This window comes from Panthera leo, chromosome D3, assembly GCF_018350215.1.
Source record: "Panthera leo isolate Ple1 chromosome D3, P.leo_Ple1_pat1.1, whole genome shotgun sequence".
Lineage (NCBI taxonomy): Eukaryota > Metazoa > Chordata > Mammalia > Carnivora > Felidae > Panthera > Panthera leo.
The window spans coordinates 26,323,523-26,350,367 of NC_056690.1; the positions used below are offsets into that span (position 1 = coordinate 26,323,523).

At 49.6% G+C, this 26,845-nt stretch overlaps 1 protein-coding gene across 1 annotated transcript in view; it reads right to left on the reverse strand.

Moving 5' to 3' along the window:
* Nucleotides 1–694: 694 nt before the first annotated feature.
* MYO18B (myosin XVIIIB) overlaps nt 695–26,845 on the reverse strand; it is a 241,854-nt gene continuing 215,703 nt past the window's right edge. Inside the window, exons 42-43 of the mRNA XM_042909670.1 lie at nt 3,380–4,628; nt 695–926 (exon numbers count right to left, since the gene is read on the reverse strand). Coding sequence (XP_042765604.1) covers nt 3,392–4,628 — 1,237 coding nt within the window. The 3' untranslated portion in view covers nt 695–926; nt 3,380–3,391. The remainder of the gene's footprint in view (nt 927–3,379; nt 4,629–26,845) is intronic.

Consider the following 26,845-nt stretch of genomic DNA (forward strand, 5'->3'; position numbering starts at 1 on the left):
ATCTAGAATGTTGATATGGGCACACATTTGTGGGGATGTATTCATGTCAGTGTGTCACATGCATTCGAGGTGTGTAGGTTCATTAACTTTTTTAGTGGCTCATTCATTCATTCATTCATTCATTCAAAATTTCTTGAATGCTTGGGGCACCTGGGTGGCTCAGTCAGTTGAGCGTCCAACTTTGGCTCAGGTCATGATCTCGCAGTTCGTGAGCTCAAGCCCTTCATCAGGCCTGCTGCTGTCAGCACAGAGCCCACTTTGGATCTTCTGTCCCTTCCATGTCTCTCTGCTCCTCCCCTGCTCATGCTTGCACTCTCTCTCTCTCTTAAAAATAAATAAACAGTTAAAAAATTATCTTGAACGCTTGCCTACCCATATATACAAAATGTAGACAGTAGACAGACAAGGGGGCTATGATGGGAGGATTGAGGGAGAATGGAGACAGAGCATTTATTTCAGTTCGATGTATCAGGGAAGACTTCCTGGAGGGGGTGACACTTGAGTTTGACTTGGGCAAGTGAGGAGGAGCAAGGCCATTGCCTGGAGTCATGTAGGGGGGAAAGAAGTGTGCACTCGAAAATACGGTTTGGGTTGAGTCCATTCCTTGGAAACTTTCTACCCGGACTGCCCCCAGTCGAACCTCCAGAGTCCCCGGGGACAGGATCACAGAACGGAGAGGAAGCACAGATGCCAAGCAGCTATCACTTTATTTTGTACAGACCAAGCAAGCTGGGATCCCCATGCCTGAGGGATATGCCTCCTGCTGGGGTCTTCTTGCCTCTTGAGTGCAGCCATGCTGGCCGGCTCTGGACTCAGGGCCCCTGGGGAGGTCTGGCTGGTCTCTCTCTCTCTCTCTCTTTTCTCTCTCTCTCTCTCCAGACAGTTGTGGAGTCAGGAAGTCTTCGAGGACAGTCTATCTCAGGAAGCTGGAAACAAACGCAGGTCAGAGCTGATCGATGGGATACAGGCAGGCTGTTCTGGGGATGGAGGTCCTGCGATCCCATGTCCCCAGGGGACATTCCTGCAGAGACACCACCCAGAGGGATGAAGGAGTGCAGGCAGCAGAAGGGAAATGAGTGGAAAGAAACTTGGGACGGAGCTGCTGAAGGGCCAAAATGTCCAAGCACAGCACAACCTGACCCTCACTGCCTCCGGCAGCTGCTGGGCCCTAGGCTAGGGGTCTCTGGCCTTCACACTGGACACATGGTGTTACTTCGGGTGGCTTTTAGTAGCCCCATTTTCGAGCTGCGGACACAGGTGCTTGGCAAGTTCACATCACATGCCCAAGGTCGCAGCCAGCTACAAGGAAGAAGTGAGCGTTGAGGGGCTTGCTTGGGTTCTGAATCCCACAATACATTTGCTTAGGGGGGACAGGGCTGTATCGTTCAGTTCACGCCTCCAGCGTGGATGTCAGGGTGGAGGATATTTTTTGGCAAATGCTCCTTTACCACGGTGAGCACTGCTGGGAGGGGGAAGGACTTGAGTTTAAAAAAAAAATGGCAGAGACAAGATGTTCTGTGATGACTTCGGCTAAGAACTGTTCCCCTCATGGACGTGTGCCCTTTACTTGGCCTTTGAAACTGCTTTCCGTGTCCCCGAGAGCATAATAATGTAAATGAATATCACATCTCTTCCCGGTAATTGAGAGCAGAGAGAAGGCCATGTTAAGTCAAATTAATTTGCTCTGAAACAGTCCAAGCCCATCTCCAAGGAAGGGGCAATGGCTTTTTGATGGGCTGAGGGTGCCTCTCGAAGTAGCAGATCTATGAACGTGGAAGCCAGGTGGCTCGTTTGGGTCCAGGAGGCCTCTGGAAGGAGGGCTGGGGACTGAGACGAGGCACCGGCGAAGCACCTGCATGTGACTGCTCCGTTATACTGGAGCCTTGAGCTGTTTCAAGTTCAGTGACTAAGAGATTTATGGAGGCCGCGGGTTATTACTAGGGAGGGGGTTTGCCTGGTGTCTGAATCCAGAGGGAGGTTCTTACACCTTCTCCTCTGATGCCAAGTTTCCCCTAACTGGCTTTGCATTTCAGCCAGGAGCCGTGAGGTGCCCTAAGGCTTGAGACGTGCCCAGGGTCAGGGGCTAGACTGCCTTGGGCAGAGAGCACTGAAATGGGAGTCAAGGTGGCTGGGTTGGAGGCAGACTCACTGGGCGGCGGGGGCTCGATCTGGGGTTTTCCCTCATTTGTTCACCAGTGAGGGTCGGGGTCTGGGAGTCCCAACATCCCTTTACGTTTAGATGGTCCTGATGTCTGCCTCAGCTTGGGGGGTCAGTGGACCTCTTTAATAAAATCCAGCTCCTTCAAGGAGGCTCTGAGCTTATTCATGTGCATGTTTGGAATAGGCACCCAAGGAGATGTATTACAGATACAAGTGGGGTCTCCGGAGTTATGAGTGCCAGTTCTGCCTGGGTGATTTCGTACAAGGGCCTTAACTTCTTTGATTCTGTTTGCCAACCTGTAAAATGGGAATAAATCATACTAACCACCTTTTGGGGGTTACTGTGGATACTAAGTGACTTGCTTGATATACACAGCCAATGAATTGTAAGCCATTATGAGCAGTGGACCCCTCTTCTTACCTTTAGTCTGGAGAAGTGGCAGGATTAGCACTGGGGGAGGAGAGGAGGCAGAGGGAAGCCTTGTTTCTCCCACTGCTTCTCTGGGCAACTTTGTACTTGCCCCTCCCCCCAACCTGGGGCCTCAGTTTCTCTCTGGCTACTTAATGCAAGAGTCGGACTCCAGGGGCCCCTGGGTGGCTCAGTCAGTTAAGCGTCTGATTCTTGATTTTGGTTCATGTCATGCTCTCAGGGTCATGAGATCGAGCCTTGCGTCGGACTCTGCACTGGGCCCAGAGCCTGCTTGAGGTTCTCTTTCTCCCTCACTCTCTCTCTGCCCCTCCCCTTCTCTCTCTCTTGCATGCTCTCTGTCTCTTTAAAAAAAAAAAGAGAGTTCCACTCCACTATTCTCAAAGCCCCTTCCACCCTGGCCTGACCCTCCCCCACAGATCTGCTGTCGTCAGGTGGACAGAACGCCATCTCGGCTCGTCCAGCTCCAGGTAGATGGAGCCCTGGAAAGACTACCAGGCAAGGGTGGGGAAACCAGAAGCCCAGAACCTTCTTTAGTGTTGCCCCACGGGACCCCCCGGCTTTCCGATGGGTCCGCATCTTAAAGGGCTAAGGGATCAATGGCACCTAGCAGACAGCTTTGCAAGCGGCAACTCATTATTTCCGCAAAAACCTCTAAAACCCGTGGTCTCTAGAGAAATCACTCACAGCGTGGAAGGCAGTGACATCAACAGGTTTGTCTCCAGGCCGCCAGACCCACGTGGGCTATTTGGTTTTCATTCCCCAAGAACAGTCCCCGCCTGCCTCTTTTACCTGCACCGGCTCCTACTTCTGCAGGTATTTCTTCATTATGCTCTCAACATCCTCGTCTTTTCTCCCTGCCCCCGGCTCTCTGCTCTCGGGGGATGTTCGCTCGCCGCCGTCACCGTCCAGCCGCGGGATTCTTGGTCGGCTCTTGATGCTGTCGGCGCTTTTGAAGGACACGATGGAGCTGGAGGAGGAGGACGAGTCAGAGAGGTGAGCGGGGTCCTCCTTGGACTCCGGACTCTTTTTCAAAATGGTCTGGATCCCTGAGAGGAAGGTCCGGTCGGCCTCCTCTGTCTCAAAGTGGATGCGCGGATGCCGTGGACTGTCCTGACCCTCTTTGGCCGCTCTGGCCAAGGACACAGGAGTCTCAGGCTTCCGGATGGCTGGGAGGAAGTCATCGAAATCCACTTTGGCCTTGCGTTTGTAGTTGAGGCTTGGGACCTTCCAGGTGAACGGATCACTGTCCAGAGGTTCCCCCATGAGGTGGGCGAATTGGCGGTTCTGGAAGACGAGAGGCTCCTTCCCGAGGTCTGGACAGCCCGCCTCGTCCAGTGAGGACTCCAGACAGCGCCTCCGTGGGCGCAGCGTGGGTGACAAGACCAGGTCCCTGGATGTGCTTGGGGAGCTCAGTGTTCTCCCTGAGCTCTGCCCTGATTCAAAGAGGGAATCACAGGAGCTGAACCTGGTCTTCGGCTTCTTGGGCAGCAGCGTGGTACCCTCTGTGCTGGGGGAAGAGATGCATTTCAGGCTGGTGGACCGCAGGAGCCCGGCCGACGTCCCGGAGGCTCCCTCCTTTCCCAGGGCCGATTGTGCCCCAAACCCCAGCGAGAGGTCTCCCTCGTCACTGCCCGCCCTGGACCTCCGCAGCGTGGATGCCCCGGTGGTCTGGTAAATGGGTAGAGTGGGCCAGTCCTCCAGGCTCAGCGTGGAGCCCGGTCCCTTCTGAGCTCTCTTCCTCCGGAGACCTTCCACGAACTCCGACAGGGCCGCCGAGGGGCTGGGCAGCTTTTCCCTGGACGCTGGGGACGAGTCTGGACTCCGAGAAGCCGGGGAGGAAGACCGTGCTCCCAGTCTCTCCGTGGGCTGCTTCTGCCCGCCACACTCATCACCGTCCCCCAAATGGTAGTACTTCTGTCGCCGGAGGGAGAGGGGTGAAACAGACTTGTCCCCCGAGGTCTGGCTCCGCATGGTCCGGGCTCTGCTCAGGGCCGACGCCGGCTGGGACCTGTCTGCATCCCCGGTCTCCTCGTTGATCCTGTGCCAAGAAGACAAGTGCGGTCAGTAGAAACCACACGATTCATACAGTCTGTGCGGTTGGTGCGAGGGTCACTACGCACAGGCACTAATATGAGTTTTCTTTGGACGTGCCGTCCCTAACCGCGCTCTCAAATGAACCGAATGACTTCAAGCGTAAACTCAAGCCACACAAATGAGTTCTTGCTGCTTTCTGAGATGTAGTTTCTGCCTCTAATTAAACCCAGCTAACTACGTGTGAGTAGATTAAAATGGCAGTGAGGACGGTGGCTTAGATTTATGAGCCATCCTATCTGACATGATAGGACCCACCACCCCAGGGCCCGCTGTGACATAAGTCGTTTGCTTCTTGGAGACTTCGAGGGGGTCCTGTGGTGGTTGGGGGGGGGTATTTATTTATTGACTTAGGGCCAAGCCCAGAGGAAGGTCCCACCAAGCAGGGCTTTTGAGAATCAATGACCCAAATATGTCTCAGTGGGATGTTCCATGACACCCCTCGATTGTTTTACGGGGTGGAGGTAAGAAAAACACCCCCCCGCCCCCCGCCAAAAGAGAAAGGCTTTCATAAAAGAGACATGGAACTGAGTCTATACATGAGAGGACAGACGGTTTCTATTCCGGGACTACACCAGGCTTGGCTTTGATGCAGAGGCATTTTCACAACAGGCAGAGCCAAAAACACTCCCCCTCTGAAAAATGGGAACCTCACAGCGAGACGAAATTATAGACTATAAAATAAAGGGCATCTTTACAGGAGAGAGACCAGAGTCCCATCAGCCATTCCTGTAATAAATAAAATCTATTTGCCCTCTCCCTAAGAGAAACGACCCCCTTCGCACCCACGGCAAAGTCAACATTTATGAAAAAGCGAAAGGGGTAGGGATGTCGGAACTTTGGCACAGCAGACAGGGCCGGGGGCTGGGGCCTGAGGGCGGCCACGGGCCACATATACGCAGGTCTCTAGTCATTATTCTGCTTCTCTGTAGACGGCTGCTCCAGTTGTGACAATAGGATCCAGCCCCCTGCACACTGGGGCGGGGGTGGGGAGGGTTGGGATTCGGGTACAAGACTCTGAAGAGGGTTTCTTGCTCACTGCTGTGTGGTATCACCATTTCCACTCCCAATCACACAGGATGGTTTAGAAGGAAACGAGCTGACCACAATGTCCCAAAGGGTTCTTGGATCTGGGAGGGAAGCGAAACCGATGGTCCCCCCGAGGAGATACCCAGAGGGCGGAGGAGGGTACAGACAGGGTAAGAGGATCAAGATCTTTTCTAGGGAATTATATTCTGCCTTCCTGAGCTCCTGAGGCCAAAGCTTTAACCATCCTATCTGTCTCTCTCTCTTGGGGTTGGCAAGAGCCTCCTGAGACTGCAGGTCTGTGGTTGGTCTCCATGGCAATGATTCCATGAGTGATGGGCACAGGGCTGGCTGTGTTCATCTCCTTATTCCCTTGGTCAGCTGGATGGAGGGTCAAGGTCATGGTTGGGGGGTGTGGTGGGGAGGCCACGGGGTTGAGGTGGTGTGGGTAATCTATCTCCATCACCAACTCTCCCCCCACCCTCAGTCCTTCTCTTGCGGGATCAGGCTCCCTACTACCTTCCCAGCCTCCTGCCTCGAGTCCCCCTCTTGTGGTCCAGCCACACCAGTCTCCTGGTGCCAAGCCCTTCCCAGCATCCAGTCTGAAAGGGAGGCACCCCGTCAGGATATGACACGTGGGGAAGTCACAGGAAGGAACACAGAGCTGGCCCCGGCTCCTCAAATAAGAGCGGCAAGATGCACAATTAATAACCAGGAACTAGAGGCTGCGCATCATTAACAAGTAACAGTTAATGGTGATCACGATTTCTCCCCGAATCTCTGAGTCTCAAGCCTAACCCACCGCTAGACTCAATGAAAGCCTCAGTTCAAGCTCCAGGAGGGATGAGCGGATGAATGAATGAACAGGTGACCTTGTGGCTCATGGTGCCCGAGAAAGCTTGGTTCCCGCCCCCCCTCCAATCCCACTGTGCTAAGACAGAAGCCACACAATTTCCCTGGAGCGGCTGCCTCCTTTCCCATTTCTTGGCTGTCACCTTCCATCTGTGTCACCGCTGGACATGGGCTGGAGGGCCCCTGTTGTGAGGACCTGAAGGTGTGTTGTCAGTATCATCGGGGTGGAGTCCCCTCCCTGAGCAAGCCGCAGGACGGCATTCTCCCTGTTTTCTTTATCTTTGCTTTTTAAAAATAAACAGCTCTGGGAGCTGCCGGGGGCAGTGGGCTGCCGCGAGAGCCCGACAAAAGTCATTTCCGTCCTGCCTTGGCCCTGAAGGGAGGTGGGCGTGATGAATGTGTCTGGGGAGCTCAGCCTCAACCGTCGTCTGCCATGTGGGGATGGCAGCGTCGGGAGCACCTGCTGCTGAGTCTCCTGGGATGTTGCTATCCTGCTCACCCCAGCTCCCACCCGGAGTGCTGGCTGCGGATGCCGACACAGGGCGTGGGGGCAGGGAGGGGACAGAAGTTAGAAGGAGGGGGAGAGGAGGAGGAAAGAGGCAGGAGAAAGGGGGAGGAGGAGGGAGAAGAGGAGGAGGAGGAAAGGGAGGAGGGGGAGAGGAGGAGGAAGGAGGCAGGAGAAAGGGGGAGGAGGAGGGAGAAGAGGAGGAGGGGGAGAGGAGGAGGAAGGAGGCAGGAGAAAGGGGGAGGAGGAGGGAGAAGAGGAGGAGGAAAGGGAGGAGGGGGAGAGGAGGAGGAAGGAGGCAGGAGAAAGGGGGAGGAGGAGGGGAAGAGGAGGAGGAAAGAGGCAGGAGAAAGGGGGAGGAGGAGGGAGAAGAGGAGGAGGAACGGGAGGAGAGGGGAGGGAGAGGAAGGAGGGAAAGGCAGACGGAGAGGAGGCGGGGAAGCCCCACTGCCCCCAGCCCTGCTGTCTGGACCGCACAGGCTGTCACCCCTGCACACTCTGACTTGGCACTGAGCCCAGCACAGAGCAGCTGCTCAGTAAATGTTGTTGAACTGAATCAAGTCTACCTTGGAAACAGAGTCTACGAGGAAGAGGTCCTAGAAGAACGGGAGACAGGGAGGAGGGGCAGAGGGAAGCGGGAAGAAGAAACCGACAAGCTAGCACCTGCAGTGAGGAGAGATGGGGGTCCGGAGAGGAGGGGGAAAGAGCTCGGCTGATGGAGAGGGGAAGGAAGAGGGTGTCTGAGGGCAAAGACAGGGGAGGGGGGACGTGGGAGAGGGGCGCAGGCTGGCAGTGGAAGATCTGCCCTCCTCTTCTTTGACCAAGTGGGATGGGCTGGGGGTATGGCAAGCTGTCAGCGGCCCAGGGCTGGGGGTCTGGAGGCCCCAGGCTGTGAGAGCTGGTGCCCGGGACACAGGGTACAGGCTCACTGGGCCCAAGTCCCGGGGACCCCAGCTCCACCAGGCTGGCCAGATCGGACTGCCTTCCCCAAGACCCACCAGGTGCAGTGCCTTCCATAAGGGGTGCAAACCAAAATGTCCCAGCGCAGTGGCTCAGGCCCCAGCCGGGCTGTCCCTGGGCTCGGCCCCAAGGGCCTGGTGTTCTGGGGATGGGGTGGGCTGGGTCCCACCTTCTTGGAGTTGCCTGGTGCGTTCAGAGCCTCAGCTGGTAGGCTTGAAACAGGAACACAAGCCAAGCTGTGCAGACTCCTGGGGTGCTGAATGGATGAGGAGGAGGAGGAGGAGGAGGAAGAGGAGGAAGAGGGGGATGTAGGCAGGAGACATGGGGAAGGGATGGGAGGGACAGCAGGAGTGAAAGAAGTGGTGACTGGGTCTACCGTTCAGAAATCCACCCACATCTCTGCGACGCCGGCCTCTAGTTCCCATCTGCATTACCAAAGTACAAAGTCCCTTGCATCCACTCCTTTCCGGGTGGAGACTGCAGAATTGAACGTGAATGCAGACGCCCTCTCGCAGGCTTCAGGGAGAGGGTCCCTGTTCTGCCTTTTGAGGCAGGACGATCCTTTCCATGTCTGACCCGGCTTGGGGCGTTTCGAACCAGCCTGCTGTCGTCATCCAGGGGCCCGGGAAGACTCATTTTTTGCCCGTAGAGGACAGCTGGGCACAGATGAAACCCTCTTCCATCAGCATCACATGACGGGTGGATGGCAGATAATCAAGACGTCGCTGTGCCTGCCTCCCACAACCTTTGGCAAGGCGAGGGATAACGGATGGAATGCTCTGCGAGTGGCTGGGACACAGGTGTGGACAAGTGCTAGGCGGGGATACCGTGCTTCTCTAAGGAGAGACTCCAGGAGCATCTTGGGAACTTCTGCTGTCTAGCCTTTAGTCTATCCAAAAAAGACTAGATTTCAAGCATCCCTGCCGTCAGGAGCCAGCAGGCCTCCCTGCGCATCTAGCCACGACAGTGCTGGGTGGGTCCCCTAACTGGGTAGTCAAGCGTCACTGGCACAGCTACCTCTGGTTGGGTACCCCCTGTGTGCCAGGCCCTGTGCTGGGTGCCATGCACACAAGGGAGACCAAGCTGATGGGTCACCTGCCTTCACGGAGCTGACGGTCATGTTCATTCAGTCTTTACCTGTAACATAGGTATTTACCTGGACATAGGAATCATGACCTCCAAGCATGGCAAGGTGGGGTGACCTCCACAAGCATACACAGGTTACAGTGACAGAGGTGAGGTTGCAATCCCAGGATAGCCGACCCCACTGCCTGCAGCACCATCCTCTTAAACCTCCTCTGAGCCCTGCAATGTCCACATAGCATTTGTCACCGGAAGCTTACTCTGCTTCTGCCACTCACCAGCCACATGGCTTTGGGGGCAGTCCCCTAACTGAGCCTCAACATCCCCAGCTGTGAAACGGGGGACACCAGGTCAACTTTGCAACGTTGTGGAGACAAGAGCACTGAACAGCCGCTCCACAAACACGTGCCGAATGAATGAATGAAGTGTCAATGCCGTGGCACCTAGTAGGTACTCAACGAGTACCTTCAGAGGAAGACAGACACGTCTAGGTTCAAATCCTGGCTGTCTTCTGTCCCAGCCAGGTTTCTTGTAGAACTGGAGATGACTCAACTGTAGGACTGGGAACCACAGCGCCCTATCTCACAGGGATCTGTGCGGAATCAGAGGGGACATAGGCGATAGGGATAGTCAGTTTCCAGAAGTGTTGCCCGGGGCCACCTCCATCTGCCCCCAGCACTCCATGAAGGCAAAGGGCGGTGCCCTTCAACGTGCACGTATTACTTATTCATTTCAAAACGTTGCTACTAGTAAATGTATGTTTAGAAATCTTGGGGCGCCTGGGTGGCTCAGTCGGTTAAGTGTATGACTTCGGCTCAGGTCATGATCTCATGGTTCGTGAGTTCGAGCCCCGTGTCGGGCTCTGCGCTGACAGCTCAGAGCCCGGAGCCTGCTTGGGATTCTGTCTCCCTCTCTCTCTGCCCCTCCCCTCCTTGCACCCTGTCTCTCTCTCTTTCTCTCAAAAATAAATAAAAAAATTTTAAAAATTAAAAAAAAATCTTAATGCTTGTTCGCTTTCCTTTAATGGCCCTTTCCATCAGGATTAGAGAAGGCCCCAGACTGAGGGCAGATGTTCAAGAATAAGAGGTTGCTCTATATGATCCTGTTCTGAGTAGAAAAGGACAAGGATATTGAAGTGCTCTGTTGGGCCACATTATTATGAGCCAGCTGCTGAGACCCGTGTCTCCAGCGCGAACCACGCCTCTTCCCCTGCCTGGATGTCCGTGAACGTGGCTCCACTCTTTCACCACATGAATAGATGCTTCATGGATGTCAGGCGAAGAATGAAAAATGCACCTGTATGTGCCCGCAATTTGAATGCGTGATCTCGTCAGGATCAGAATTATCGCCCCATCTTGCAGATAAGGAACCTGAGTCTCACTGGTGAGAAGCCATTCGCCCAAGGTCGCGCGGCAAAGTGGCTGGGCCTGATTGTGAACCCCGGTTGGCCAGGTCTGAATCTCACCCCTTTTTTCCTTCTGTGACATCACATGCCCTCCAGGCAGAAAGCCAAGTGGAAAACTCAACCGGTAGAGCCCATAGTTGCATGTATATATTTTTCGAAATCCACTGGCACATAATAAACCAAAAAAGTGAGGCCCGAGACAAGGAGAGACATGGGATTCACTGGCATCAGACACAATCACGCGGCAAAAATAATTCCTGGGTCTGAGTCTGGGCAGAGCCGGGACCAACAGGAGCCACAGGAAACTCAAGGCAGACTTAATGACACCATGAATCATCCCCCAAGATATGCTGTCGCCCCCATTCTTCATCCACACCCTGAAATTAAAGAGGAAATTAAAAATGTATAGATGTTCTAATACTGGCGAGGCCTGGGACGGGAAACCAGATGTCTTTTTAAGATGACCTGTAGGTTTTGTGACCACATCCAACACGACGATGGATAACCTATGATAAAAGCTGACGCGGTGCCCACCAACTGTGCGTGATGGGATAGGAACGTGAGACATTTATTAAGCCCCTACAGTGTGCCGCTGAATTCTGCATAATAATGGCTGCTGTATCTTGTGTCTTTAGGCTTCACGGGCGTTACTTGATTTCATCTTCACGACGGCCCTCTGTTATAATCCACTGCCGTCACCTTCCTGTGTCACAAAGGAAGGATGAGTAATTTGTCACGTAATAAATCAGAGAACACGGAGGCAAGCCAACTCCGGGACCCATGCCTCCTAACTGCTCTGCTCTCCTTTATCGTCCTATTGTACAGACGAGGAAACTGAGGCTCAGAGAGGCGCATGGGCTTGCTGAGGAAATAGCAGGTTCTCGTCTCTGTCTGACTGTATACAAGGCTAGGCGGAGCTCATGGCAGCTGATGGCTGATGGCTGATGGCTGTGCTGTCTTCCCCTCCACACGGCAGAGTGGAGGCTGGATAAGCCCATGAGAAAGGCCAGCAGGGCAAAAGGTTCCATGTAAATTGAGCCTCTGACTAAGAGCAATGAGAGGTTGGCAAGGGAGAGAGGTGCTGGAGCCTGCGTGCACGGCCTTTCTGGAGGACGTGGGTGGGGTTGAGTGAGGCTTCTGGAAGCGGGGTTGGGTTTGGGTGGTGATGGCAAGAAAGAGACGCCATGCAGCAGGAGGAGATTCCCGTCCCCCCACCCCCCAACTGCCACTTGTGAGCTTATTCAATCTGCAAAACCCTTGACAAGTGAGGGCTCCTCATCTAAATCTCAAGGCAAGGAAACCAACCAAGGCTTAGAAGCAAGGCCTCACCCATACATTCTAGTGGTTACTACGTACAAGGACTACAATTAACAGTTTTTGAACACAGTTGCCTGTCAGAATCATCCCTGGAACTCTATACAAAAAAAAAAAAAAAAAAAAAAAGAAAATTATTTCAGCGCGATGGGGGAGTAGTGAGGGGACCATTCTAGTTTCAAAGGGGATAAAGGCTAAAAACCAAGATGTGAATAAGAGGGGAAAGTGTGTGTGGGCAGAGGAGATAGTTGGGTACTCTCTGTACCTTCTGCTTAATTTTTCTATATCCTTCTGAAATTTCCCCCTCAAATAAATTCTACCAATTTTTTTTTGTTTTAAAGAGAGAGATTAGGGGTGCCTGGGTGGCTCAGTTGGTTGAACATCCGACTTCAGCTCAGGTCATGATCTCACGGTTCGTGGGTTCGAGCCCTGCATCGGGCTGTGTGCTGACAGCTTAGAACCTGGAGCCTGCCTCGGATTCTGTGTCTCCCTCTCTCTCTGTCCCTCCTCTGCTCATGCTCTGTCTCTCAAAACTGAGTAAATGTTAAAAATTTTTAAAAAAAATAAAGAGAGAGATTAAAGAAACAAAACCACCAAATACAATGAACAGCGATACAGACAATTTTAGGATATTGGGGGTAATATGGATGTTTGGATCTTGGATGACCTTATGGGTTTGTTAATTTTCCTAGGTACAAGAGTGCTGTAATAGTGGGGAAATGTCCTTCCTCTGAGGAGGAAGATGGTAAACTATTTTAAGGAGAACCGTCCTGATGTTTTCAACTTACTTGCACATTGTTCAGCATCAAAAAAAATGTGTTTAGATACAGACAGAGGTAGCAAAGGAGGTTAAGGCAGAAATGAAGTTGATATACAAAACTCCGGTCATTGTCAAATTAAGGCTAATAGAGTGGATGGTGCCTAGGTACTTCTGCAGTAGAAAAGTATTAAGAAGACGAAAGAAGGTGATTTGGAAGAACCATTGCTCTATATTACCAAAAAATACAAAAATAAAAACAAAAGAAAAAACCCAGCAAACATTTTTACTCATCCTTCAATGTTGAGCGCAAGGTTAGCCTCCTCCAGAAAGCCTTCCCCCACCTCCCAGCCTGGGAGAGGTGCCTCTTTGGAGTCTCATAGCCCCTGTGCGCCCTGCCCCCATCACTCCGTACTGCAATTGCTTGTTGACTTACTTATAACTCCCAACAAGACTGCTATGAACTAGATCGAATTTTTCTTCTATGAATCCTGGGTATCTCAAGAGCGTCTGAAGGAAAGTTCACAGAATGGAAAGAATGAAGAAACGGAGGAGCAGAGGGAAGGAGGGGAATGCGGAAACGTAGATAGAATGAACAAAAGGGCTCCTCTCATTGATGAATTCAGACCCCGGCAGTGCTGCTTCTCAGCCAGCCAATCCCACCGCTCTGAGCTTAAGGAGAATAGATTCAAAGCCAATATCTGGTACACAAGCTGGAGGGCATGCTTCAGGTCTAATCCCAAGCCAAAAGCCTGGTTTCACTGCTACGGAGTTTCGTCAACTTCTGGAATATCAGAATAGAAAGAGCTTGAGCACCTCATCCTACATCTGGAACACCAGAGAAGGGAAGAGAACATCTCAGCTCATAGTCTGACGGGACAGTGGAAGTTCTGGGTCTATACTTCTTGATCTTCTGATACAATTTCCACAGTGTTTTGAAAGGACAAACTGGATATGTAAAGGCATTAAAATCTCTAATTGGATTGGAGATTCAATTTGGGTCCAACACACTTAAATACATTTTCAGTGCCTTCCTTCACTTTTCGTAGACATTGCCACAACGAAACATGGTGCAAAGGCAATAACCACACAAAAAAAATCTTAGACGTATTCATAAAAGTACCCAGTTCCTCATGAAAACACAGTTTTAAGTGAGTGGAAATTATTCAACCAGCCAGCCATCCAGCCAGCCCTCCTTACATCCATCCAGTAATACATCCTTTACTGAATCCATGATCCCTCGCAGTACAGAATCTTAAAGTCTAAAAAGGAAAGTCGATTCACTGCATTATGACTGGAAGGAAATACGAGTGAACCTTCACATCGTCTTAGGCATGGAAACTAAAGAAGAAATGTTTACTGAGCAAAGGGAGTAGAAAAGCTAGCTCAGCATTCAATTTCCAGATATGATAGATGAGCTTGTATCAGAGAAGATCTGTGCTTAGAAAAACTAGAAAAGCTAAGTTTAAATTTACAGGCATCGGAGGGCACCGAAGCCACCAAGACTTAAAGGATTAAGTTCTGGAAAGAGGGAAGAATGTTGAGGTGAGCCCAGCTCTGTGGCACTTTTCCCCTAGAAAATTGCTGATCTTGAAGAAGAACTAATCTCAGGAACACACATTCAGATATCAAGACATACATATAAAGCTACATTAATTAAGGCAATGATAAATCAGCTCAAAGATAGACAAGTAGAAACATGGAATAGAACGGGGTCTAGAATATATATAAAATCACTTGCTTTAATAGAAGATGATACAGTTTTAAAATGTGGAAAATGTGATTTCTTTTCAAACACACACACAAGACTAACTGCATATTTACATGGCCATGAATCTTAACCCTTACCTCACAACATAAATATCAATTCCTGATGAATTGCATATCTAGATATAAAAGTTACATCAATACAGCATTTACCAGAAAACACAGAGAGATATTTTCATAAATTGGGAATAGGCAAATAACTCCTCGATGGGATATATAAAGCACCAACCATAAAGGGAAAATATTCTGAATTCAGTTATATTAAAATGAATAACTTCTGTTTGTCAAAATAAACCACAGGAGAGTGAAAAAGGCATCCTACCAAATGGAGTAGATCCTCATACTCAAGAAAGGACTTACATATAGGGGCACTTGGGTGGTTCAGTCGGTTAAGCCTCTGACTTCGGCTCAGGTCAGGATCTCAAGGTTTGTGAGTTTGAGCCCCACGTGGGGCTCTGTGCTGACAGCTCAGAGCCTGGAGGCTGCTTTGGATTCTGTGTCTCCCTCTCTCTCTTCTCCTCCCCTGCTCACTCGCCTGTGTGCTCTCTCTTTCAAAAATAAATAAACTTTAAAAACATAAGAAAAAAAGAAAGGACTTACATGTAGAATATAGTTAAGACTCCTACAAATCAATAATGAAGAAACAACCCAAAAGAAAAACCATAATGAGCAAAAGACTTCATCAGACATTTCACCAAAGAGGATATCCCAGAGAACAGATGAGCACATGAAGAGGCTCATTTATCAGGAATGTACAAGTTAAAACCAAAAACATGGCCCTAACTCATATCCACCAGGATAGCTAACATTAAAAAAAATGACAGGACCAAGTGTTAGCAACAATGCAGAGCAAATGGAACCCCCGTTTCCTGCTGGTGGGAAGGTAAATTGTTACCACTGTCTTGACAACAATTACTAAAGTTGAAAATACACCTCTCCTGGTGTATACACCCAAAAGAAATCTCAATCCATGCAACAAAAGATCTGTACAAGATTGCTCACAGTAGTGTTATTCATAACAGTGTTAAACGAGAAACAACCTGAATGTCTATTAACAGAATGAATAAATCATTATTACATATTTCTACAATGGAATGTTATAGACTAGGGTTTCTCAGTGGTGGCATAATTGACGTTTTAGACCAGATAGTTCTTTGTGGCCAGTCCTGTGCATCATAGGATGTTCGGAGGCATCCTGGGCTCTACAGTAACACCCCTCTCTGTTAGGACGACCAAAAATGTCTCCAGACATGATCAACTATCTCTGAGCTCAGAGAGGGGGGTGCAAAACTGCCCCCAGTTGAGAACCGCAGTTCTGGACTAGAGAGCAAAGAAAACAAAACAGAACAACATGTTACATAACAACAGTATGAAGGAAACTCAAAAACGTAATATTAAAAGAAAGAAGCCAGAGGCCAAAGAGCACTTCCTACTGGATGCTTCCTTTTGTATTGAGTTCAAAACCTATCTAATTTATAGTGTTAGAAGTCAGGGTGGTAGTTACCTGTGAGGAAGGAGGAGGTCATGACTGGAACAGACCCAAGAAGGGTTGTAGGGGCACCTGGGACGATCTGGTTTTGATTTGGGTTGTCATGACACAGGTAGGACCAATTCTGGAAAATTTCATACAGATGCACTTTCCTGGATGTATATGTCAACAATGGGTCTACTTCACGGACATAGAGCTCAACGGGAGAGCCACAGATTCCAAAAGAATGTTCTGAACCATCACCAATGAATCCCAGTGTTTTTACACAAACCTGCAGCTAAATTAGATGAGCCTCAAAATTCCCGAAAGGTCCACAGATCCACCATTCAAGACCTGGAGTTTTAGATAGAAAATAGCCGCCCCCCCCCCCCCCTTCTCATGGAAACCTGTCCAAGAATCCTGTTGGCTCCAAGGATGAATCCTGGGCAGAGCCGGACTTCCGGTTCTGCTTGCTCAGACCTTGGGTCCATGGTAATTGTGGTAAAACGTTTCAGTTTCCACTAAACTTCCTAATACTGGTAAAATGGAATAGAACCCTTTTGTCCCAGGAAGACATAAAACCATATTCATGGGAGGCCTCTTCATGAAGTATATTCAGCATGGATTAAAATGATTCTGAGCTCCGGTTCTGAGAATGCAGAGACCAGTAAATAAATGTACTATTGAAATAAGATTAGCGGTGGATGCTTAACCTACTTTGGGAACAAGCTGTTTTTAATGCTAAGTACCATCCATTCACATTTACATAATTAATGAACTAATTACAAACGAATCTTATCTAATCATTTAAGCAGGCCTCGTGTGACCCATCCTTGCCTTCCTTTCTGTAGTAGAGTAATTGCACTTCCCTGAAAGGCATACGACTTTATTTTAAAAACAATACCCCGTAATTTAGACCTTTTTACTAATTCAAGCCAGCCTCATCCCACGTAAAAATCAACGGGGCGAAAGGAAGTTGGTGTCTCAATCTTGTTCTTTTTTAAACCGAGAGCTGCAAGCCGCGAGTATAGGGCTGCAAATGTTTACAGAAAGCAAATTTTCCCCAGAAAAAGGAAAAGTTGTCATGCCATCGTTTAGCCAAACGAACAGCGGTTGTGTTAAATCGGCACCAAAGCAAATGATACATACAACAGTAATTAGCGAAGATTACACAGTAATTAAAATCACGATGATTATGTGAGTGAGAATAATTTATACAATAATCTCTATGCTCACATTGCAATATGGTACAAGTCCAATAGCAACAGCGGAGAGCCATGTTTGGTAATAAATTCAAAGCACGGCGTCACTAATTATGTGGTGATAGATGGGTCACTGAAATTTAGGGATAAAGAAAGTCTCTGACCAGGGTACACACAATTTTATGTGGACTTCCCAAGGCTACCAAATTGGACCTCAAACACTTGAATATGTCTTCTCTGATCTCACTCTCCTCTCCTACCCCTTCTCGTCCCTTCTCCAACCCCCATCCCCCGGCTCTGTCTGCATAATTTTGTCCACTCACATAATGCAACCTTCCCCTTGGTGGAGAACATTTGCTTCGCTTATTTTAAAATTTTTTTAATGTTTTTATTTATTTTTGAGACAGAGAGAGACAGAGAACGAGCAGGGGAGGGGCAGAGAGAGAGGGAGACACAGAATCCAAAGCAGGCTCCAGGCTCTGAGCTGTCAGCACAGAGCCTGATGCAGGGCTCAAACTCACAGACTGTGACATCATGACCTGAGCTGAAGTCGGACACTCAACCGACTGAGCCACCCAGGTGCCCCTGCTTTGCTTATTTTTTTAAAAAAATTTATCCACCCCCTATTAGTTTTCTGCTCCAGGTAAGGCACTCTGTTGTCCTTTGGGGAAACCCTTCCTCCCCCAGTGTTTCTATGGTTTGAGTGGGAATAAAACCCATATTCCAGAACCAGGTGAGAACACCAACTTGAGCCTAAGGTAAAAGGCTCCTTCATTCCCCTTATCTATCTGACTGGTTTGGAACAGACATGTGATTCCCTTTGGGCCAATGAAAGCCGAGCTCAGGATTTTTGTGGAACTCTTTAGAAGAGAGGTTACTTCTCTTTACTTTTGGACTTTGAGTGGTGCAGGCACGAGCTTGAAGATCTTGGCTGCCATCTTGCTACCTCAGAAAAAAGCCAATGCAGAGAGGAGTGGAGCAGAGAGGTTGCTGAAGGATCAAATCCCCATGATCACTTTTGCATCCCTGGATCCAGTAATGCCTAAAACTAGACCTACCTTTGGTTTCTAAGCTGCATGAGATAATAGTGTTTTTCATTTTGCATAAGCCAGTTTGAGTCGGGCTTTTTTCTGAGGTAGTGACTCAGACACTATGACAAGCTCATGGTCAAGTGGCTGATAAGTTTGGATTAGAAACCAGGTCTACCACACTGTAAAGCCTGTTATCGCCTCTTACCTCTTTTGAAGTGTATCTTCAAGACCTCCACCACATCTAGTTAACACAGTGCCCGCCACTGACCTCTGCCCCCGGTCTGCATTCTGGGGTTGCTGAGGCCCAGACCTTGAGTATTCCCCTCTACATTCCATCAACACTGGAGACAGTCAACCAGCCTGGGAAGTCCACCCTTGGTATTGATTACCAGCATTAGCCATCAAATCACTCTTATGTGGGGGCAGCCTACTTCTCTATCCACTGTCATTCATTTGTTCCATGCATATTTATTGAGTGTCTACTATGTGTCAGCCACTGTGCTAGGTGTTGAGGTACAAGAGGAAAAAGGTGAAGTTTGTTTCCTTAAAAGGCTCACTGCCCCATGAGGGAGAAAGACACCCAAACAGATAAGCTCAACATAATATGGTAAGTGCTATGGGAGAGGGCCGTGTGGGGTCTGTAGGACTGGGGTGGTCATGCACCTGACCCAGCCGGGGCATCAGGAAGCCTCCAAAGGCAGGTAACCCACGAGCTGAGTCTTGGAGAATGAGTAAGAGTCTGCTAAGCACAGAAACAAGAGAAGGGTGTCTAGTCAGAGAGAATATCATGGACAAAAGATCAAAGAGGGGGGCCAAGAACATAATGTATGGGGGAGAGCTCTAGTCCACATGGGGCACAAAATATGAAGAAGACAGAGAGGGTCATGAGACCAGAAAGGTAGGCAAAAGCCAGATCATGAAGGGCGCTGTAAGCCTGCTAAGGCGTCTGAATTCCATCCTGTTCTATCCGGGAGGGCAGAGATCACCAATGTTTTCTGTCAAGGGCAGATGGCAATTATTTTTAGCTTAAAAGCCATCTGATTTCCATTACAAGTACTCAATTCTGCCATCACGGTGCAAAGATAGTCATAAACAATATGTAAAATCAAAAACAAAAACGTGAACAAGGCTGTGTTCCAATAAAACTTTACAAAATCAGGTCGAGGGCCAAATTTGACCTGCAAGCAGGAGTTTGCTGACTCTTGCAGTAAGAGATGGGAAGCCACTGCAACTAGACTTTCATTTTAATTTGTTTTAATTTTTTTTATTACATTTCTTTATTTTGGAGAGGCAGAGAGATGAGCCTGAGCGGGGGAGGGACAGAGCAGAGCCTAGGTGGGGGAGGGGCAGAGAGAGAGAGGGAGACACAGAATCCGAAGCAGGCTCCTGGCTCCGAGCTGTCAGCCCAGAGCCTGACGCGGGGCTCGAACTCACGGGCCGCGAGATCGTGACCTGAGCCGAAGTCGGACGCTCAACTGACTGAGCCACCCAGGTGCCCCAACTAGACTTTCATTTTAAAAGCATCACCCTGGCTGAAGTATAGAGGATGGACCAAGGAAGGACAATATTGGAAGTTCTTTGTCAGCACCTAGGACAGAAATGACGGTAGCCTGACTTACAGGTGTTGGTGGTGAGGATGGAAAGAAGCAGAGAGAGCCAAGAATATTGAGATGGGGCAGAATAAACAAGATTTGGGGATCTGATGAATATGAGGACGAAAGAGAAGAGATGAGAGTCTGAGATGACCCAGCTTGGGAGGCTTTATGAATGAGAGAACCACCAAATTCGACACTGATAACACAGAGTAGGCGGGAAGGCAGGAGTTTCCTCCCAGATATGCTGAGTGAAGACATCTGGTTAGCGATGTGGTTGGCGATCTTCTCGGTACAGGCAGTGAGATATGATGTCTACATTTAAAACCCGGGAGAATGTAAGAGTTGAAGGTCTAGACTGGGGGTTTTCCCACTTACGATAGGGGTGTTAAAAATCACGAGAAGATCGTCTGGGATCAGGTGGGAAGCAAAACAGCCAGATGAGGGCGGCACCCTGTGAAACCCCCCACCCACACACATTTGGGGACGGGGGGTGGGAAGGAAAAGACCAGGGGTTTGAGGAGCTCCAAGGAGCAGAAATGTCTAAGAGGCCAAGTAAACAGAGAAGTGTTCGGCAGTTGCTAAGGGCAGGGATAAGTCTAGAAAAAAGATCAAGACTGGAGAACATCCCTCGATTTGTCCCTTGGGAATCTACTGGCGTGGTGAGGCAGGTTTCAGGGAGCGGTGGGGGCCGGGCTCTGGGTTGTAGGCAACGAACGAGGCACAAACGTGAGGCGTATGAGTGCAGATGGCACGTGCAGACCCCCACTCTGAAGAAGCCTGGCTCCAAAGAGGAGAAGAAGGTGGACTTCGGTGGGACTCCGGGGTGACGGGGGGGAGCACACCATTAGGATGGGGAGGACCTCAAGGTGTTTCTCACTCGTGAAGAAGGACGACCGGAATGGGCAGTTGAGCAGACAGGAGAGAGAGGGGACACTAAGTGGACCGGAGGGCTGCAGGGGAGGGTGGTGAGTGGGGTGCAAAATGGGTGCCGGCAGGGCCGGATCTCATCTTCTGAGACCAGAGGGAAGATGGGGAGAGGTCCCCTGCTTTAACACTCTTCCAGCAGGGCAGTGGCCAGAGAGGCCAGGCACACGGCAGGGGCCGAGCTGACCGTCCCTGGATGGCCCTGGCACCACCTGCAGCCAGGTGTTAAGAGAGATTCCTGAGCCAAGTGTTCCTGCCACCACCAAACCCATAAACTTCCTCTCTGGGGGCCACGAAGGTAATTTAGTGTCTCCATCTCCAGAAGCGCTTGCATTTATCAGCAGCAGCTGCACGGTTCCTGGTCTGTAAATCATAAGGCTCTAGGTGTATTTCTCTTGGGCTGACGTCCCTTATAAATAATGCAGTGAATGCTTTTATTTTTCTGGCAGAAGACTGCTTTCTCTCTCTCCTCTGTTTTTAAAGTGACCTTCTTTCTCAGTCAAATTCGAAATGTCCAAGAGACTCCTCTATTGAGCCCTACGACGTGCCAGGTAACACGGGGCTGGGGACACGGGCGTCTCAGGCTCTACTACCTACCGTCTCCTGGCAGAAAGGACACTGGGATGATCTGGTACCCATATCTGGTAGTAGTATCTAATCAAGTTTAAAATGCAAATGCCCAGGGGTGCCTGGGTGGCTCAGTCGGTTGAGCATCCAACTTCAGCTCAGGTCACCATCTTGCCCTCCGTGAGGTCTGTGAGTTCGACCCCCGCGTCAGGCTCTGGGCTGATGGCCCAGAGCCTGGAGCCTGCTTCCAATTCTGTGTCTCCCTCTCTCTCTGCCCCTCCCCCATTCATGCTCTGTCTCTCTCTGTCTCAAAAATAAATAAATGTTAAAAAAATTTTTTTTAAATGCAAATGCCCTTGGACCCAGTGAATAGTCTGGCCATATGGATAAGAATGCGCGTGTTTTTATTTGTTTTTAATTTAAAGTTTTATTTATTTATTTTGAGAGATAGGGTGGGAGAGAGAGAGAGAGAGACAGAGTGCATGCATAAGCAGGGGAGGGGTAGAGAGAGAGAGTTCCAAGCAGGCTCCACACTCAGCACACGAGCCCTACGTGGGGCTCGATCTCATGACCATGAGATCACCACCTGAGCCCATGTCGAACACTTCACCGACTAAGCCACCCAGGCGCCCTGAATGTGTGTGTGTTTTAAAGGCTTACAAGCTCAGAAAAAATACCTTGAAAACAGCTAAAAGCGGAACAAGAAGACTTTAATTAAAGAATCCATGGCTTAGCTTGCACATCTTTTGCAGGAATTAAAGGAATGGTAACAGACCTAGGCATACTGATAAGGAATGATCGCCAAAATATATTGTTGAGGGATGTTGAAGGAGAGAAAGACATTGTAAGAATTTATGTACCCCATCATGTACATAACAAAGCATCCTATCATTTTTTAAAAAAAATTTTTTTTAACGTTTTTTTATTTTTGAGACAGAGAGAGACAAAGCATGAACGGGGGAGGGTAAGAGAGAGGGAGACACAGAATCTGAAACAGGCTCCAGGCTCTGAGCAGTCAGCCCAGAGCCTGACGCGGGGCTTGAACTCACGGACCGCGAGATCGTGACCTGAGCCGAAGTCGGATGCTTAACCGACTGAGCCACCCAGGCGCCCCTAAAGCATCCTATCATTGATGGCAGATACCTTTGGGAAGGGAGCTGAGATGGGGGTCACCATGGTTAAGAGGGTTTTAGCTTTATCTGTTCTATTTTGAGTTCCTGAACAGGGCGGGGAGCGGGGGCAGGGAGTATTTGTAGATTACTTGTGCAATTAGGAAGATCTGGAGGGCACTTGAGCTCTAAACCAGGACGTCACTATAGCTTGGGTAAGGTATTTCCCTCCCCAGACCTCCATGTCCCCTGTCTGTGTAATGAACAAATCACATCAGATAATTCTAGGGCTTCTTTCCAACTCAGAAGTTCTTGCAGCTTTAAATTGGAAACGTATTCCAAGGACAGTGCTCAAAATGTTCAGGGCTTGATCTGGGGGATCTGGCACTCAGTAGGTATCTTTTGGATGGCTGCTGAATGTTGAATAACAATCCTTATGCAGTTTTAATAGTAAGAACAGCTATATGCCAGTAAATGCTGCAGGTGAGTAATCTGCATCCCAGCCTTGGATAAATGTCAGAGAGCCCATGGCAGGGCAGCAGATACAAATACAGGCTTTGGAGGGATTCAACCTGGGTTCATACCCGCCCTTCCACTTGGCTGCTATGGAATACTGATCAATTACCGACTCTCTGTGACTCGCACAGGGCTGAGCTGTGACCAAGTATGGTTACTATTTCTGTTCCAGCCTGGATGTTATGGTCAGTTACTCACTCGACAAACATTCATTGAGCACCAACTGTGTGCCAGCCCCAGCGATACAGATATAAGGAAAATAGACAAGAAGTTTATGGTCCCTCCCTGCCTCCTGCCCTTTCACTGTCCCTGGAGCACCACTGCTCTGAGCTGTCCTGGGACAAGCCTGAGGACTCGGAAGGGGAGAGGGGAAGAAAAAGGGGGGTGAGGCCCTGGCGAGAGCTGCCTGAGCATGTGGAGGCAAGCTCTGCCTCAGGCAGAGCTCTAGAAGCTGGGGTAAGACCATCTGTGCCTGAATCGGTTGTCTCCTCTCTGTCTCTGGGCCTCTGTCTCTGCTGTCTCCTGGGCTTCCTCTGGGCATCCAGCAGATACCGACACGAAGAAAGCTAATTTTCTTGAGCTCTCTCTAGGTGCCAGGCTCCGAATGAAGACAAATGTGTGCATCATCTCATTAACCTGACAACAACCCAGATTTATTCACAGAGAAACACGGACAGAGAAGTTGAAAGATCTTGCCCCAGATCTCGCTGCCGCAAAGGAGCAAATAGAGGGTTGGAATCCACATGCTGTGACTTCCGTCCGTGCACCCAAACCACGGTAGCCTCCCACCTCCCACTCACATGGGTGTTCGGCCACTTAGGATGTAACCGAAGGGCTAAGGATCCTTATCACGCACGTCACTACAGGCATGCCTTGGAGATATTGTGGGTCCTGTTCCAGACCACCGCAGTAAAGTGAGGATTTCAATAAAGCGAGTCAAGTAAATTTTTTAGTTTTCCAAGGCACATTAAAGTTATGTTTGCACTACACTATGACATCGTAGTCCATTAGGTGTGCAACAGCATTATGTCTTTTAAAAGCATACTTAAGGGGTGCCTGGGCGGTTTAGTCTGTCAGGCTTCCGACTTCAGCTCAGGTCATGATCTCGCGGTCTATGAGTTCGAGCCCCACGTCGAGCTCTGTGCTGACCGCTCGGAGCCTGGAGCCTGCTTCTGATTCTGTGTCTCCCTCTCTCTCTGCCCCTCCCCTGCTCACGCTCTGTCTCTCTCAAAAATAAATAAACATTTTTTAAAAAGCCTGATCAAGTCCATACCTTAATTAAACCTTTATTGCTAAAAATGTGAACCATCATCTGAGTTTTTGGTGAGCCATCATCGTTTTGCTGGTGGAGGGTCTGGCCTCGGTGGTGATGGCTGCTGACTGATCAGGGTGAAGGTCGCTGAAGGCTGGGGTGGCCGTGGCAGTTTCTTAAAATAAGCCCACATATTGTGCGCCCCATCAATTGACTCTCCCTTTCACGAATGATTCCTCTGCAGCAGGCGATGGTGTTTCATAGCATTTTAGCCACAGTGGAACCTCTTTCAGAATTGGAGACCGTCCTTGCAAACCCCACCGCTGCTTTCTCAGCTACTGTGTAGAACCTTCTGAATGCCTTCTTGTCATGTCAACAGTCTTCATGGCATCCTCACCAGGAGCACAGTTCATCCCCAGGAGCCACTCTCTTTGCTCATCCTTGAGAAGCAACTCCTCCTCTGTTCACGCTTACCATGGGTTTCTAGCAATTCAGTTCCCCTTTAGGCTCCACCTCCAGTCCCTGCTCTCCTGCTGTCTCCACCCCATCTGCAGCTACCTCCCCCACTCAAGTCTAGACTCCTCCACCCTTCCATGAGGGATGGAATCCACTTCGTCCGCACTCCTGTTAACGTTGCTATCTTGACCTCTCCCGTGAATCAAGAACGTTCTTAATGTTCTTTAGAATGGTGAATGCTTTCCAGAAGCTTCCCAATTTGCCCGGATCCATCAGAGGACTCCCTGTCTATGGAGGCTCTCTAGGCTTTCGGATGCATTTCTTCCATCATAAGACCTGAAAGTTGAAATTACTCCTTGGTCCGTGGGCTGCAGAATGGATGTTGTGTTAGCAGGCCTGAAAACAGCATTAATCTCAACATACATCCCCATGCCATCAGAGCTCTTGGGTGACCGGGTGTGCTACCGATGGACAGGAATATTTGGAAAGGAGTCTTTGCGTTCCAAGCAGCAGGTCTCAACAGCAGGCTTGAAGTCTTCAGGAAACCACGCTGTGAGCAGATGTGCTGCCCTCCAGGCTTTGTTGTTCACCTTACAGAGCACAGGCAGAGCAGACTTAGCACAATGCTTGAGCGCCCCAGATTTTCAGACTGGTCAGTGGACCCTGGCTTCCACTCAAAGACATCAGCTGCACTAGCCCCTAACACGTGAGTCAGCCTGTCCTGGGAAGCTTTGAGGTCGGGCCTTGGCTTCTCCTCTCTAGCTACGAAAGTCCTCTGACAGTGGGAGCTTCCGTCTGCACTGAACCTCTGCTGTCTTCACGAATGACCTTAGCCAGATCTTCTGGATAACTTGCTGCAGCTTCTACACAAGCGCTTGCTGGTCCACACCCTGCACTTTTGGGTTCCGGGGGCGGCGTCTTTCCTTAAACCTCGTGACCCAATCTCTGCTAGCTTCGAACATTTCTTCTGCGGCTTCCACACCTCTCTCAGCCTTCACGGAATGGAAGAGAGTTCGGGCCTTGCTCTGGATCGGGCTTTGGCTTAAGGGAGTGTGGTGCCAGGTTTGATCCTCATCCAGACCACTGAAACTTTCTCCAGATCAGCAGGAAGGCTGTTTCTTTCCTTATCATTCGTGAACTCACTGGAGTAGCACTTGTCATTTCCCTCCAGAACTTTTCCTTCGTGTCCACCGGTCGGCTAAGCATTTGGCACAAGAGGCCCAGCTTTCGGCCTCTCTGAGCTTTCGAGGTGCCTTCCTCACTAAGCTGAATCGTGTCTAACTTTTGATCTAAAGGGAGAGATGTGCGACTTTTCCTTTCACATGCACACTTAGAGGCCACTGTAGGGTTATTTGTTGGCCTAATTTTAATATCACTGTGTCGTAGGAAATAGGGAGGCCCAAGGAGAGGGAGAGGGGCTGGGACACAGCGGATCAGTAGGGTCGTCAGAACATACACAACACTTACTGATTAAGTTCACCATCTTACATGGAAGTGTTTCGTGGCGCTCCAGGATAATTACAATGGCAACATCAGAGATCACGGATCACAGATGGCCATTGCAAATAAAATAATGAGGGGAAAGTTGGAAATGTTGCAAGAATCACCAAAATGTGACACCAAGAGACAGATCAAATGCTGTTGGAAAAATGGCACCCGTAGGCTTGCTTGACAAAACTCCAGTTTGTAAGTAACACAACATCCGACAGTGAGACAGAGCGAACACGACAAAATCGTATGCTGGTGCGATTATAATTACAAAGCTCGGATATTATGTTAATGCGCATTCACATGCTGTTATGGCTGCCTCCAGTTCTGCTTCACTGCCTTATACACTGGTCGATGGGGAGAAACAGGGCGTTTACTTTATCAGGAGAGAATAAGTCCTCAACCTTTGGGGTTCACAGAGGAGGTGGCTTTTTCTCCATATAGGCCTTTGTTTTTAATTAAGAGCAGTAATCAGATGATCTTGCTTTAATTAACTCCCCTGATGCATCCACACTCTAGGAGCCTCTCTCTGATATTTTCGATGTCAAGTTTTTCAGCCTAAGATTATCTGCAGGCATGCGTCAGACATTTGCCATTTGCTGAATATGCCTGAAAGGTTAGCGTGAACTTCCACCCCTTCTTTTTGTAGAGACAGCCCCCCCCTTCAGAGCAAACACATTTCAAGTCAGGAAGGGATTGTCTGTATTTGCTCCTTGAGTCTCTGACTTTTCTTTCTGTCTTTTCACGTTGGGTCTTCTGTTACCACGAAAGGAGTATGCATTTCATCTTAATTACGCATCTGCTTAATCCATAATTTCTGATTTATGGCTGTTAGCTCCTAATTATAAGAGGGCCGCCCTTGAAAAGGAAAACCAAATGAGCTGAGA